General features: G+C 34.9%; 1 protein-coding gene across 1 annotated transcript; it reads right to left on the bottom strand.

The window, feature by feature from the left end:
* Positions 1-13,624: 13,624 nt before the first annotated feature.
* Positions 13,625-15,105, bottom strand: LOC145140461 (protein FAR-RED IMPAIRED RESPONSE 1-like). The gene is made up of 4 exons (XM_079073945.1): positions 14,851-15,105; positions 14,102-14,470; positions 13,901-14,020; positions 13,625-13,768 (listed from the first exon to the last, which is right to left on the bottom strand). The coding sequence occupies exons 1-4, from the start codon at positions 15,103-15,105 to the stop codon at positions 13,625-13,627; spliced, it is 888 nt and encodes a 295-aa protein (XP_078930071.1).
* Positions 15,106-17,566: the final 2,461 nt, after the last annotated feature.

Below are 17,566 nucleotides of genomic sequence, written 5' to 3'. Positions count from 1 at the left end.
GAGACACTTATCAATCAGGCTATAGAGTTTCCAAGTGTTTACTGGTTGGAACCTGTCGCTTCGTTTGATTGTGACAATTCTAAGGACTCACAGTTCGACATGCCAATAACACGATGTTGAAGAGACTATTGCTGAGGCTCTTAAAAGAAAGAAGAGGGACAGAGAGTTGGATGAAACTTTAAAAGTTGCGAAGGAAGCTGAGGAAAGGGAAAGGAGGAACAAGGAAGAAGAAGAAGCCTTAAATAGCAAGAAGGCCTTGTTTCCCCTGTGGACAAAAGAGACACTTATCAATCAGGCTATAGAGTTTCCAAGTGTTTACTGGTTGGAACCTGTCGCTTCGTTTGATTGTGACAATTCTAAGGACTCACAGTTCGACATGCCAATAACACGAAAGGCATTCACCTTTCATTGTTTCGATTCGACTGTTGATGTTCCTTTCCCTCATCCAAAAGTTGATCGTGAGCTTATCGACTTTTATCTGAAGTATGGTCAACCGCAGTACTTGACATGGAGCGCACAGAAGATAGTTACTGTCAAGGTACTCAAACCTTCGCCTGCTGGGAAATTCATAAACGTTAATTTCAAAATCACACGAGGATCAGCAAACTCGATGTCGATTATTTCCCTGGCAGACCTTCCGAATTTAAATCCTCATGACTGGATCCTATTGTTTAACATTCTGCTCACTAATCCGAAAGAATATGAGCCGATACTGGATCACTTGAAGAGGATGTTGGCCTCCTACATCCATGAAGTTGCTCCTATGGATCAGGAGATAGCGAAAATAATGAACAAGAAACCAACTGTCAAGCCAACACCGAAACCAGGAGATGTGAACAAAATGAAGATAGGCCAAATCGATTCTACACATCTTACTGTGATGTTTACAAAAGGCGAAGCCAATCGTTTTCTGTTCGCTCTTGTTTATAAACATCTGTTTTCAACAGACTGCTTGGAGCACATTATCAATATCATCAATCGGTGCAAGCAGAACTCAGAAGCAGATAATAAGAACTTCACGGACATGCTTCGGTGGTACATTATGTTTCATTATCATCTATTGGCCATCATACCGAAGGTGTTCAAAACAATCAAGAAGTCTTCTGCAGCTCAACCGAAGTGAGCTTTCGGCTCCATTGACGCAAAGGGGGAGATTGTTGAGTCTTATTGTGTTGCGTCATGGGCTTGTGTTTTGTATCCGGATTGGGCCTGTCCATCCGTGATTATCAAGTAGGGTTAGACTATATATAGTGCATGCATGTATGCATTAAAAAAGCTTCTTAATAATTATCATAGTTTTGTAACCCTAAGCACCTCTACAGTCGAAGTTCTTAATCGAGCTCTTCTGAGGTGTTAAAGCATTAATCATACGACATCTTTAAATCCATTCTTGTGTTCATAATTACGTTCTTAATTGTTTTCCTGCATAGAATCTATCGATCCTAATTGAACATTGTTTCTACACTTTATTTATAATATACGGAAAACTTTTCCTTACAATGCAATTACAAATGAAAACTATGTTACTACATATTTCTAAACAATCTATCATAACTCTTAAGTAGCAGCTCAAAAATCTGATGATCGAACCATGCGATCGAAATCCATCTATTTGCGACCAGACTCAACATACTCTTCCTTTAAGCTTCCTTTGATCCTCTTCCTTTAAGCTTCCTTTGATCCTACAAAACATCAAAATGTAAATACATTACATCATGTATTAAGAATCTCCAAATAGGAACTTAAAGGAGTTAGATAGTAAACTTACCTGAAGTAGAGCCATACATTTTGACTTTACCATCTCTTAGATCTCTCAGGTAGTCAGGGCAGCTTCGCAACCAATGCCCATTCTCTTGGCGATAGAAACAAAAAAACTCTTTTGGAATGGTACACGAGATAATCTCAGACTTAGCCTTTCCCTTTACCTTGGAAAGAGAAATATTTTCTGGACTTCCAATATTTCCATTGTCAATGTCAATGGAACTTTGGGAAGTTGATCTTCCAATCAAATTTGCATTACCAGTGCGTCAAATCATTGCTGATTCAGCAGCATTTAGCAAATATGTAACATCGACAAGGGACATGCCGCGGTCTGTCATATAGTAATCTTTAATGAACTCACCATATGACTCAGGAAGTGATTATAGAACCTAGTCAACAGCTAACTTACTCGACACAACGACTCCTAACATTACCAGCCTGTCAATGTGTGAATTCATCTCCAACACATATGCACACACAGACCTTCCATCTTGGTGTTTGCTAGCCAATAGGGTTTGAGTGACCTTTAACTTATCAAGTCTTTGAACTTGTAGGTTAGGAAGAATTATTGGAGGAGGTGGAGGAAGTGAAGTATGATATTGTGGAATAACATCTTCATGTGGAAAGCTTTTCCCATAAGATTCGGGAAGACCATAGTTGTCTGACCTAGACATCTATAATGGGAGAAATTCAAGTTAGTTGATTTAAGCCCTTAATATAACACCCAACATGAAATATTAAGGCTAGGACCAAACACAATATTCTACAATTCGGAAGAGGGATGTTGTAATCCAATTGTAAAATATTTGAAGGTACGTAACTGACGATTTACCAATTTCCACCATGAAAAATGAAAATGAATTTTAGGTTTTAAATGAATTGAAATTCCTGGATTCTTTGAGATTCATTGAACTTTTCAATGGCATGTTTAAATCTCGATTATGCCCTTCAAGTTTGTGACTGAGATGTCGACAATCACAAACAAGGTGTGAATAACCATGCAAATTAGATTGGTACACTTAATGTTACAAATCACCTAATCAATGTGCCGGTTAACCACACATGCTCCATTGATCCATGATTAACATCGATCTACCCATTGTCATCCTTCATTAGTCCCAGATTAGTGTGTCGGTTAACCACACACGCTCCACAAACAACTCATAAGGTGCAATGTGCAATTTCATGGTTAACATCAAATTCACATTTTTCATAAGTAACTATGATTGGGAATTTATGAGAGTATTTAGTTACTTGGTATTTCATTATACTTTTAATGAGAATTAACGTCCTATCCTACCCGTTCGGATAACGACCCTCCACCAGTCAAGGAAACGGTGGGTAAGAGTGGACACCCATTAAACCACCATTTTATAGGCAGTAACCTTATACCCCCCTTATAGACCGACTTTGTCAATGAGACCTACTAACGGTAAGACTGGCCTTTTACTTATACATATATAATATATATTAAACTTTTAATTTTAAATAGTATAAAGGTGTATTTTACACATTTAAAATACTTGGTGGTTTAATCTATTAATAAATTATACTCTTAATTTAATTAATCTTAAACCATGTTATTATGGATTTATTAAATTTCTCTTTTAATTAATCACTTTAATTAATTCAGTAAGGTCCATAAGGTGTAATTGAACTATTCAAAGCATCTAGGTTATTAAAAATTCAAAATTAAAACTATTCAAAATTAAAACTATTTAATTAATTTTTAAGTTAATTAATCACTTTAATTAATTCAGTAAGGTCCATAAGATGTTGGTCAGCATATCCTTGACATCTCCAGCACAGCTTCGAAAAACAGCTCGTTCAGTCTTCAACAAAGAAATTTCCTTTTCAGCTTAAGCGAGCTTGACCTTCTGGACTTCAATTGTGGATGCTTGTCGGGCAAGATCTTCCTTCAGAGCACTTTCTGTTGCTAAATCAGCGTGAAGAGATGCAAGCTGAGAATTCACAGAACTGATAATTGAAGTATTCTCTGCTTGGATGGAAGAATGAATAGCCTCAAGCTTTGTTGCTCTTCTTGAAGGGACTTGGATAATGAATCCACAGAAGCATTCACCTTGGCGGCATTGGTATCAGCATGCCCTTTTAGTGACTCAAGAAAGATCTGAGTACTATGAACAATTTATGCAACATCGGCAGTGGCCTTTTTGCAAGAATAAGAAGAGTCATTAACAGCCTTTATGGATTTTTCAATGGAGTCAGTGTATTGCTCAAGAGCAGTGTCCAAAAAGGCTTTGAGCACAACACTACTGTAGGACTTGTTATCATCAAGCAATTTATCCAGTTTCTCATCAATACGCAGTAATTGTTGTCTCGTGGCTGGAGCTTCATCATCCTCATCGGTAGGAAGCCTATAGGGACTGTAGTATGTAGAATCAAACTCATCATTAGCACCACCGAGAGTGGCACCGGAATCGGTTGAGGGTGAGGGTGAAAGTGGGTTGGAAGTAACTGGAGGTTCTGTTTCAGTAGTCGCCCCCGTATCAGATACGTTGACTCTTACTGTCGGTTCAGGGATTGTAGTGGAAGTGGATTGGGAAATTATAGGAGGTGGTAAGGGAGTTGTAGAAATACAAATAGAAGAAACTGGTGGTGGTAAAGAAGTTGTTGTTTGAGATGTGGTAGGTGGGGGAACAGGAGCAACCGAAACTGGAACTGTCTGTTTCGGTGATGGAGGTGGTGTTGGAAATCTGTCATGAAGAGGTTCGGTTGTAGTGGGGGATCGGGGAGGAGTGTTACCTCTCGGTGATTCATGATGAATTTCCTCTTCTTCATCCTCCTCATCATGTTCTGAACTGGGAGGAGTGGGACTCTTGGACCTCTTCGCCATCTTCTTAATCTTCTTTGGTTTAGAAGAATCCCCTTTCTCAGACTTTCGCTTCTTGGACTTGGCAGACTTAGATTTATCATCCTCTGTTGTTTCTTTCTTGGAAGTAGCCCGTTTCCCTCGGTTCCTAGGCTTGTCCACAACATCCAAGGCAGCCCGCTGTTCGGGAGATAAGACTCTCGGTTCCTTGGGAGGAAGTTTGCGATAATCAGTCATGACTTTACTCTCGGCTGTGACACACCTGTACATTGTCTTTGGTATAGAGCCATTGTGAGGGAACCTTTTAGGATCGGAAATTATGATTTTCTTGGTGTGAAACGTAGCAATAGACGTGACTAGGGCATCCTTCATTACCGGAATATCCAAAGAATTAATCGCCCTTCATGTAATGAGAGTCCAGAATCGACCACACGAAATTTCTGAATGCCTCATAGATGTGTTGAGGCTTTACACCACTTGGGACCAGATAATCGACCCATAGTCGAGATTGATACCATTGTAAAGACCGTATAGAAGGGTCCGAAAACCCTTGCTGGTGCCATCAGATCCACCACTCCTCTCCGCCAAACTCTTGATGAGGAGAGTTAGCAATCCATTCCATTGCGGTGGTAAGCAAGACTTCTTAACCTTCGTAACCGTGGTAAGCACGTCAGTATAGCCCATCTCGTAAAGAATCGAGAACGGTTGGGTAGTGGTGATGAAGTCTGGCGAGATTACAGACGAATCTACAGCAAGTTGCAACTGGGAACATAATTTGACTTTTGAAATAGAAGCCTTATGAGAATGGATTTGGAAGTAGATTCTCTCCTTGTTCTTGTCATATGAGGCAGTAGAGTAAACCTGTTATAGGAGTGACATAGGGACGACTTCCACCTGTTTTAGGGCTAGAACCAATGGTGAATACTTCAAACACTCAACCACCTGTAGCATATACAAATCGTACAGAAAATGATTGAGTTCAATAATCATGTTCTGATTTGGCTTGATCGAAAGCAATGTGGACGAAGCAGTTTGATCATGAGCCGATGAAGAAGTCTCTATTGTTGATTGAAGGAAGAATATGAACAGTTGTAAATCGCCGTGTAGATATAGAGAGTTTGTTACAGGTGAAAGAGACAAACGTAATTAGAACCCCTTTATATACCGTTGCCAAGAGAGAGAAAGAATCGTCATCATAATAATGAGATCACTGAAACGTCGCCTGAAAAAGCGCGATGTGACAGGTTGGTTTCTCCGAGGTATACGTCAGCACGCGTGGTTTTAGTAACCGTTCAAATTCACGCGCTTAAAATCTTATCCTCAATTCCTCGTTTGAAATTCAGCTTCGCTCCAAGATTTAGGATAACCCCTGTTGCTCCAAAAGATAAACAAAAATTGAACCAACAGCAACCAGAATGTTGGAAAATAAAAGTTTGCGTGCAATAGGGTGACAAAAGAGAAAGAAATAAAGCAAAAAGTGTATTGGATGTGAGTGATGTCTATTAGAAGACAGAAAGCAGGTGATTCCGGGCAAGAATCGCTTCCTTCAAAGTCAAGAGAGACTTGAAGTGCTTGTGTGGGTTCCCGAGAAATAACGATCAAGTGTTTGTAGAGAAACATTGAAAGGCTTCTTTTTAATTTATAGGCTTAGGGTGGTTTATCTTCAACTGAACATCGATTCTTGACATAAGACCGAACGTCGGAAGAAGTACTTGTGAGACCGATGTGGTCTGTTGAACAAGTAGGTGGGATATAAGATTTAGTGACTATACAAGTGATGAAAATCTCAAAAACAAAAAATAAACTGGATTTTTTTGGGAAGAAAAGCCTTGGTGTTAGACAATTTCATAAAAGATCACTCAAAAATAAAAATGAGATTTCATTAGGTAACCAGTAAGATCTTGAATATAATAATTCACCATCAATTCATTGTTGGTGTTGGATTATGGGTTTCACTCAGCACGTGGTGTACGTATCTAAGATCACGAACACATATTTTATGCAACCATAAACCTCAGTGGTAAAGACCGAGAGTCTCAAGGGTTACAATGGTGAACCGAAAGTTGATGGAGAATATAAGGAGGGTGGCTAAAGAACCGAAAGTACCTTCTGCTATAAAGACATGACTAAGCAGAAAAACTCTTAACTCATTTGAGATGAGTAAGGTAGCTCTTGACTTGAGTTGATTTTAACAGCCTGATTGGGAAGAAACGATAGGTAGAGATCGAATCATTAAGGCCTTGCTCTAAGTCATAGAGGCTTTGGTCAACATGCAGCAGCATGCTTCTAGGGACCCTTAACTAGTTCAGATGGAAATGATCTTACCTGCCTTAGCTCCAAATTATGTTGTACTGGTATACTTGTGACCTAATTAAAAGAACAAGCAAACAAACACACCACACAAACAAAACAAACAAACAAACCAAACAAAAAAAAATAAAACAGAAAAAGAAAATATTTTTGGATTTTTGAAGTTTTCTGAAAAGTAATAAAAACAGAAAGAGAAAAATAAAGTAGCACAAAACACTCTTTTAAAAAAAATTTAAAATAATAAACAAAATGTACAACTGAAGCCTTATCTTAAAAGAATGAAGCGAAATAAGCCGAGCGATCGGTTCATTTTGGTTCCTTAAAATTCCAGAACCGAAATAGACCGAGCGTTCGGTTCATTTCGGTTCCCGAAAATTATGGAGCCGAAATAGACCGAGCGTTCGGTTCATTTCGGTTCCCGAATTCCAAAACTTGAGGACAAGTTTTGAAACTCTTCAAAACCTTTTGGATTCCATAACTTATGAGTTTAATGTTATTTTAATGGATGAGACTTTTCATGTTCCATAACTTGAGGACAAGTTATGGAATTCATTAAAAACATTTAGATCAATTTCAACAAATAAAATTATCATATAACTAATGATTGATCTAACTAAACTCATATAGCAAGATAATATCAAATCAACAATTTACAAGTAACTTTGTTTATCATATAACCAACAATTATCTTAAAACTTTGACAATTATCTTTTCGTTGGAAGAGTATAATCAATACCATATCAGAAAAAACAGATTTTATGATACAAAACAGTTTGTGGTAGTGATACTAATCCAATATAGGCCAAAAACCCGAAATTATGCACACAGAACGCTCTACTTGACGAGTGCATGAACTGGACTCGTCGAGTTGCCCTTTTAGTGAGTGAACTCGTCGAGTCAGTTCATGGACTCGGCGAGTTCATCAGTCAGATGCCAAAAAATCAATTTTTTTAGCTTTGAAAAATAACCAAGCATCAAATAAAACAGAAAACAAACATAGCTCTGATACCACTGTTGGGTTTTAAGTACTATAACACTCCTATGGTGCACATATAATCTTAATAGCTTTGGATCTAAGTTTTCTCAAGTTATACATGCAATAAAATTTCCAAAGCATAAAACCTATCTAGCATACAAATTTGGTACATGAATCATGAAACTAGTTAGAGTAATACCTCTTATTTGTAGCTTGTAGTTGTTGGCCTTTCAAGAGCTTAGCACCTCAAGTGTGATGCCTCAAATGGTTCACAAACACCATGAACAAAGGAGGACTTTGAGAGAGAGGTTAAGCACCACCAAAATCGGCTAGGGTCCTCTTAGAACTCATTAGGGTCAACCGATTTTGGCTAAGGGGTGACATTTATATAGTGTAGGATTCCAAGAGTCATGGGTAAACCCTAATCCATACACTTAGGTTATGATCCATATCTCATGTGGGCTAACTCTTAATGGATACTTACATAAACTTAGCCCAACATGGATCAATAGCCCAAACAATATATATATATATATATATATATATATATATATATATATATATATATATATATATATATATATATATCACTGATTTACATAATCAGTCCCCGTTAATTTAATTAGTCTCTTCTGATCACTATATTAATTCCAAATTAATTCTTCATCGATAATAATTAAATAATATTATTTGACAATTAATATATTATACTTATAATATATTAATAAATCATAAATAACCTCTTTTTCAAATATCCATCCTATCAGATTGTTCTGGTAAAGGCAACCCAAATGGACCGTGCTACTCTCGGTTCAAGTACATACCAATTATAGTTATGGGCTTAGTCACCTAATCCAACATCAATATCTCATATTCATCAAGGCCCAATTATGGCCCATCTATGGCCCAATTTTCCAAATTGGGCCCAAACCCTCATAGGCCTTACCCTAAAGCCCATCCAAATATTCTAGTCCAAACACTTGGCATTCCCATGGTCCAATATCTCATAATCATCAAGGCCCAATTATGGCCCATCTATGGCCCAATTTTCCAAAGTGGGCCCAAACCCTCACATGGGCCTTACCCTAAAGCCCATCTAAATATTCTAGTCCATATACTTGTTCTTGGATAGCCCATCAATAGCCCAATCACCAAAACCCAATATAGAAAGGCCTAACTTAAGGCCCAAGCAAAATTAGGGTTTTCTTATAAAATGACAATTAGGGTTTAGTGTTCTTACTTAACCCATTAAGGACTTAATCCATTAAGTCCATCATTCTACTAGGTAAATCATACGGTGTGTTCGGGTGTAATTCATGATTCAATTCCAATGGCCCAAAACGCGGGTCCCGATAATTCCAAACCAACAAATCCACAATTAGGGTTTTCTAATCCCTAATTAGGGTTTCCAACCCAATCACAACCCAATTAGTCCAATGGTTAGATTTTTAGGTTAATTAATGTTTCATTAGGTCAACTAGGGGTTCCTTTGGACAATTAGGGTTTCATTAGGTCGAGCACCACCCACTGCCACCTCGGGCGGTGGTGGTCGACGGCGACACCCGACGGCAGCCACCACCTCACGGTGGTGGTTATGAATTTCCATTATTATTATAGTCACTAATTACAATTATACAACACAATATCCCAAAATAAACACACACACACACACAATAAGATACACACACATCCACCCTTGTGGTGGCCGACGGTGGTACCTCACGGTGGTGGTGGTGGCTTTTCTCGTGAAATTCGGCCAAGCAACATCCAAACACCACTTCAACTAAAATAGACGTGCACATAACACCATTTCACACACACACAACCACCTCTCTCGGTGGCTGGTGGCGGCAGTAGGCGGCAGCTACCATAGCTGGCGACCATGGTGGTTGTCTTCTGAGTTTCCAGCCAACAAACGACCACACACACAAATTTCTCGATTGATTAACCTAACCACCCACCTAGTGGCGCATGGCAACGGCAGCGGCCTGAGATGGCTGCAACAGCGGCGCTTACGTCGGTAGTGGGACAGCGCATCGACAGCAAGAACAGAGAGATGAAGAAGGCGCACAGTCTCCGACGGCGGAACAACGGAAACGACGTCGTGGTTCTTCTTTCTGCCTCTTCTTCCCCGACAAGCACGATGTCAACTCACATATATTGCCTTCGTCGGCAGCGAAGCGACATCGATGGATGATTTCGCCGGCAGCAGTGGTTCGTCGGTCACCTTGTGGTTCACAGCTTCGTTGGCAGCTTAGAGTAACACAGCGCTGGATGTTCTGGTGCTTCTCCAGTGGTTTGCTACCTCAACAGCGGGGTAGCAGGCGGAAAAAGGTGGCAATCGACTCTTGGTGATGCAAGCGGCGGCTGAGGATGAGAGTAGTGAGGGTGGCGGCCGGTGTAGTGTTTAGGGTTAGGGTTGGATGAGGGTGACGGGTGAAATACCCAAACCCCATAAACATCATTCCATAATGCCACATTTGGTCCCTCCTTCTCCGTTTTCTTTCCAATTGAGTCCAAATGTAACCAAATAGCCCCTCATTTACAAATTATTTTCAACTTAAGTCTAGAATTTACTCTTTAGCCCCTGCTTCCATAAATCCTTTCATATTAAGTCCAAATGATACCAAACACTCTCTGACTTCTGAAAATCTTTACAAAATAAATCCCGGAATTACACTTTAACCCCCGAAACTCCAACTTATATCATTTGGCTCCCCAAAACCAATACCCCGCTAAATATTATGGATTTTAGGGCTACTAAGAAAAATATAAAATATAAATTTACATCTTGGGGTTCCGGGTTTATTATTTAATTACTCTATTTTAAACGGAATGTTACAATAAAGTTTTCAAGGACAACTCGTCTCTCAGTCTTTCATGTGATAAAGACTTGAAGGTTTTGAAGGATCTTGATATGGTATATATATATATATATATATATATATATATATATATATATATATATATATATATATATATATATATATTAATGTTTTCTTTCTAATATTATACATGTTGATGTAAGGTATTTTTCCCTGTTGTGAGGCAAAAGCACATATATCTTATTGTTATCAATCTAAAGAAACCTGCTTTTGAGGTTATTGACAATGGTGCAGATGATGCTGATTTCGATGATAAGTATGGTGCGTTTTTTAAACCTCTTGTAAGTTTATTTAATATTTAGATTTGAAATCATATATGATATGTTTATAATTATTGTACTTATATTTTTCTGAGTTCAAATCATATATGATTTTTAGAAAAAGTTTTTTTTGAATAATCTAAAAGAGATCAATCATGTTAAAGCAAATGAAATGGTTGATAAAAATCTTACACTAGTAAGATTGATAATGTCATGGAGGACAATTTACAACAAAATGGATTGTGGTGTTTTTGCTATGAGACATATGGAGAGTTATTTTGGAGAAAAATGTTCTAAATGGAAATGTGGTCCTCCAAAAAAAGGTCCTTCTCAAGAAAAAATTATGGAGAAGTTGAGAGTGAAATATGCAACAACAATTTAAACTTTTGAGATTAATACGAAGCGTGATGATGTGTTGAAAGCTGTGTATAAGTATAAAAAATGTTGATCCAAAGATTTGTGGATGATGTTTTAAGAACAAGTTTGTTTATGTTGGTTTATGTTGTGTTTATGATATGGATATTCTAAAGAATGTTTGTTTTTATGGTGATGGAAAACAAGTTTATATGTAGTTTGATGGATTTTATTATGTAAGTTTGTTTCGATGAATTATGTTATTGAATGTTAATCATAAGTGATTATGTTATATTTTTATATGTAATTATGTTTTTGTATCGATTATAAGTTGTTTATATGTAATCATTAGTGATTGTATCAATTAATTTTTTCTCTCTGTTTTTGTAATCATAAACGATTACATATGTTGAACACCACATTATAATTTAATGTATTTTTTCGTGATAAGTGAGCTTATCTTGACTGCATTGAATACATCACCATGCAGAATCTTATCTTTTTTAGATTTTATTTTTGTTTTGTAGTGTTTGTAGTGAAGAATCTTGACTTTATAAATCAAAACAAATAAGTTTTTTCATTGAGCTGTGAATCTGTTTTTATCAAGTGGGTAGCCTCGTGTTACCCCTTAGATTTGGTCAAAGATGAGTGGTTATACTTCTCCAATGTTTAGTTTTGTATATTAATTTCTTCAATTTTTAATTCAATTTTTTAATATATCACCATTACTTATTTATGATGTAAACAACTTCCATCTCATTTCAGGTAAATTATGGACTCTATAAGTCAAAAAGAACTAATTTTACTGTATCTAATAACATGTTCCCCATTTTTTTTCAAGATTCTTGTTCTTTTATTTATAGCCAGATTTTCATAGATATTGTATTTGACTCCGAGAAGGCCACTTCCACCATTACTTAAAAAGTTTATCTTCATTAAACATATCAGATCTTTACTAGATGTCTTTGAAGTAGAGGAATGTTGTTCATTTAAAGAAGATTTCTTTTTAATGAACAACATTTCTCTACATCAGATATGTAGTAAAGATTTTGTATGTTCAATGGAGATAATCTTTATAAGTAATGGTGTAAGTGTTCTTGGAGTCAGCTACAATCTGTATGAAAATCTAGCTATGAATATGAAGAACAAGAATCTTGGAAAATGGGGAACGTGATATTTGAGGCTTGTAAAATTATCTGTTATTGAATATTTTATCATGTTTGATGTTATTCTATGATGGGTGATTAGAAGTTGCTTTTCTAGATGAATATGGTTATGTTTGTATTTTTTTATGAACAATGTTGTTTTATATTTGTTATGAGCAATGTTGTTGTATATGGTTATATGTAGTGAGATTTGTAGTAGAACTTAGATGTTATTTATATGTAATCATAAATGATTAGATATATTGAATAACAGTTTATATGTAATCATGAATGATTACATGTATTGAATAACAGTTAACAGATTACCTAATTATTTCTATTTGTATAATCAAAAATGATTATGTAATACCACTTCATATGTTCATAAGTGATTATATACTTTTGTAATCATAAAAGACATAAAGTTAGATAGAAGAAGGTTTAAGAGAGAAAAATTTTAAGAAAACTGATTTGTTGCACTACTAATAAAATCAAAGAAAGAATTATCAAAGTAGATAGAATTCAATAAACAAAATCATAGTAAATTATGTATTGTAAAAAGAGTAAAATGCATCAAACAAAAAGTATATTATTTAGCAAAAAATCTTGACTTATTCATTACTGATTAAACTAGTAATTATCTACGTTGCTTTTGATGATTGTTCTGCTGCAAGTTTGATTGGGCATGTACGCAAGCCCTTTCTCCACATGCTGAGCATCTTCTTGTTTGCTTGTTTGAATTTTTATATGTTATTTTTGTTGCACTTTGAATTCTATTTTTCTTTCCACTTCCTTTATTTCTTTGAACATTTGGAACATTGATGTCAATGTCTTTTGGAATAGAAATGTCTATAAGCTTTCCTACCTCTTCAACATCTGTCCTATTTTTCTGCAAATAATTTGTAGCATCGTTCTAGTATTCCTTCAGCATGCTTTCTGTTTTCTTAACAAACAAATCCATTTTGTCTTTATTTTTTTCTTACGTATTCCAAACATGCTTCAAAGTTGTAGTATGCTTGATTGACAGATCTATTAATTTCACTGTCTCGTGTATCATATACATGCCTACCAAAGTGATAATGCCTTGATATCACATCCTTTCTCTAACAATTATCAATGTACTGTTCAGGTATTTCCTTAATTCCATGTTTCATGAGTATGTTGAATGCATGTCTGCACAAAGTCCCAAAGCGGTTGAAGTGTTCACAAGTACATTTTACATCATTTGCTGGAAGTTTTTCTTCTACCTGTTCAAAATAGAATTAAAGCATTAAGTGTTTTTTCTCTTAATATAAATATAGTTGTATATATTGTTTCATAATCATAATTGTTGTATATTACGTTTTGATTCATCAAAATTTAGACCAATAATATATTACCTCCAATTCTGTTTTTAAATCGTTGTTTTTGTCTAGTTGTTCCACTTTGTATAACTCCCATCCGTTTTCTGTTCCAACATGTTTGTAATGGCAGTACCAGGAACCTTTGTAGATTTCTTTCTATACTTCATAAAACAATATACTTGTATAAACTTTTGCAACATGTTTTTCTATCGGTCGCGGTGAAATTAATTTATATACAGCCTTCTTTGTTTCATGATCAAGCTCCTTTTGTGTATTTCTTTGTTTTTGAATTGCAGTGTCATAGTTCATCATGAAATGTAAAAGTAAATTTCTAGATTGTGAGTAAGTATTGAAGAATGAATTCATGCTTTCTGATCTTGAAGTGGTTTTCATCAATCCAGACATTCTAGTGTCACTGAAGTATGCAGGTATCCATTTGTCACGTAATTCGAACATATCGTTGACCTGTCTTTTATCTTCCAGATTGAATTCATTAATAATCAACTCCCACTTCTTCTCAAATTCATCAGGTTTGATATGCATGTTCCAAAAAAGCTTGTTAAATCTTTTCTTGAAGTCCTTGTTTTTAAATAAATCGCCAGTAACCTATGAATGAACAATTTTACTTATATAAGTATAATTTATATACTTATTTGGATATATCATATATGATTATGTACTGTAATGTATGATTAATTATTTATTATAATGTACAAACATATATGCCTAATCATATATGATTATACAGTATGATACCTGATAATTCATATTATTAGAATACTTAATCATATATGATTAATCATATATGAATTTATATTATATTATACTATTAGTTATATTTTACAGTTATAAGTAGATATTGTTTATCATATATGATTACATAGTTTTTTTATAAATAAATCATATATGATTACATAGTTTTTTTTTTATAAATCATATATGAGTTATCATATATGACTTATATTTTAGTTTTATTTTTATTATACCTTTGTTTGTAGTTTTTTCATTATGTGCCACATGCATAATCTGTGTCTTGAATTTGGTAAGACAGATTCCACTGCTTGTTTTATTGCTGGATCTTGATCAGTTAGAACAATTTTTGGTGTTTTCCCTTCATGAGCTCTAAGAAAAGCTTTAAGTAGCCATTCATAGGACTCAACTATCTCTCTACTCAGCAACCCAACGCCAACAGTAACTAATTTCTTGTAGTGGTCAACTGCTGTGAATGGAACAAATACCATTTTATACCTATATAAAGAAAATGTGTTTAGTACAATCATATTTGATTAATAGTATGTTTAAATTTAATTGTGTAATTTTTTTTATGTTAATCATAAATGTATAAATTATGTAAAGTATATATATATATATATATATATATATATATATATATATATATATATATATAGGCTTAGGTTATTTTGTTTAAAGTAATTATTGTGTTATTGTATGCATAAATGTGGGCCAATCAAATTTACTTATTTTAAGAAAGTGATTAATATATATTATTGAATTAAATATAATTGAAAAAATCATCTTAATTAATTACAAGGGTAATTTAGTCAATTAATATAGATTTAATGAAGGAAAATTGCATTTTTTTAAGGGATCATAGATTCTATTAATTTTAAAAATCTGATTTTACGAATTATAATTCTTTTAATTCGGACATTCTGCCAGAATATGTTTATGAGTATATTCAAAAAAAATATTCTTGAACCATAAATAATAAAAATATTCTTGAACCTATTTCTTGATGATGACTTTAAAAACTTCTTGAAGAATAACAACTTCTTGTAGAATAACAAAATCTTGAACAATCAATTGAAGAATAAAAACAAAAAATACATTATTTCTTATAGAATACGAGTAATAATTGTTAAGAATTACATTTCTTGTTAAAGAATAAAACTAAAAAAACAATCAAAACGGGGAAGAAAACATCAAAATCTAACAACGACTAATACATTCTAAAAGAATAATATGGTCCGTTCTTCAAGCATCAACTTCTGTGATTCCAACAGAATTGGAATTCGTCATTCCATTCCAATATAATTGGAATCTCACCAATATTATCCATTGAATCATCTGCATAAATGAATAAGATGATTCCAAGATTCGGAATCTGGATCGTCGGGGTGATTCTGTACACAAATCAATTTGACTTAATTGTGTGGGATCCACAGTTTCAGTTTCTGATTTCTTTGCGAACATCTTCAAAAGTTATCATTTAGCAAGTTGACAATTTTTACATTACATATACATTGGCATTTACAAAATTATATATACCCATTCCTTCACAAGCATCAGCAAAAGTGTAACAGAGCAACAAACATACCATGAAAAGACATATGTTCATATGTTGTTAAGCAAATTTAGAAAGAGTCATCAGGCTTCACAAAGTTGTGATATTCCAGTTGAGTCATCTCCCCTCCAGCTTTTGGGTCAAATTGGCATCTATAGAAACTGCACAATTACAACAATTTTAATCCATCAAAAACAGAGTAATCATCATTCCAGAATGAATATAAATCTGTCAAGAAACTTTAATACCTTCCATCTAAGCCAAGAATCACCACTGTGTTCTTTTGATGACCAAATGCAACAATATACTGAGAGCCTTCAACCAATCGGAACTGAGCCAACGACCACACAAAGCTAAAATACTTGGGGATAACTCCTGCAACATAATTTAATGACATATTCATGAAACTATAGTATGTCTTTTTGTCAAAGATTCGAGAACAATGGTTGATTTTTAATTAAAAACCAATGCGACTGTGTGTACTGTGTACCTTTAATGAGAGCACGAGATGAACTGGTAATGAGGACTGGATTATCGACAGATGTGATGCTGAAAACATGAATAGTACCCTCATCACTTGATACAGAATGTGTGTTTTTGTCTGTACTTGTCTTCTAGCTCTGTAATTGAGTAGTGTGTTTTGTGAGTGAAAATTAAGAGTGTGGGCAAGACTTAAAGACGCATAACTCACCATCACCAAACAAATAATTACCCAGATTAACCCCGAATAATTCCATGGCTCCAAAAATACAATCTAGAGTGTCCGAACAGACAGTTTACGAAAGGAGGAGCTAAAGAAAAGAGGTGTTGTTTACCTGATGCTATGAGGAGGAGAGCGAGAGGGCAGATCAAAGAGCCGAGCGAGAGAGATGGCAGGTCGAAACAGTGAGCAGATCAACAAAGAGAAGATGGCCTTGGTTGTAAAATTCTAGGGTTTTGGAAAATTCAGTGATTTACACAAACGAGGGGGGATTGGAATTGAACTCATCTTCATACTAGGCTTGAAGCAGATTTCCCGAACAATCCCGACGGAAGATCCCAATACCACCTCTGTTCGATGCTTGATTGCTTAATTCTTCCCTCTCCCGATCTATGAAGAAGACGATGAAAGGTCGCTGATGTCGATTTGTTCTAAGGTTTTCAGAATCAGTTTTTAGATAAAGAGGAGAACGAGATTTAAACTGGAGAGATACCATGATTATAGGGATTATTTTTCGAATTTATTAAGCAAATTACTAAATTACCTTTATTTATTTATTTAATTATTTAATTTTTTATTTAATTTTGATTGGCCCACATTTATGCATACAATAACACAATACTTAATTAAAACATTTGAACCTAGCTCTATATATATATATATATATATATATATATATATATATATATATATATAT

The sequence above is a fragment of the Lactuca virosa genome, chromosome 9, assembly GCF_052849685.1.
Source record: "Lactuca virosa cultivar CGN04683 chromosome 9, Lactuca_virosa_CGN04683_v6, whole genome shotgun sequence".
Classification (NCBI taxonomy): Eukaryota; Viridiplantae; Streptophyta; class Magnoliopsida; order Asterales; family Asteraceae; genus Lactuca; species Lactuca virosa.
The sequence above is the reverse complement of the archived record's forward strand: the minus strand, read 5'-3'. Positions and strand labels throughout refer to the sequence as shown.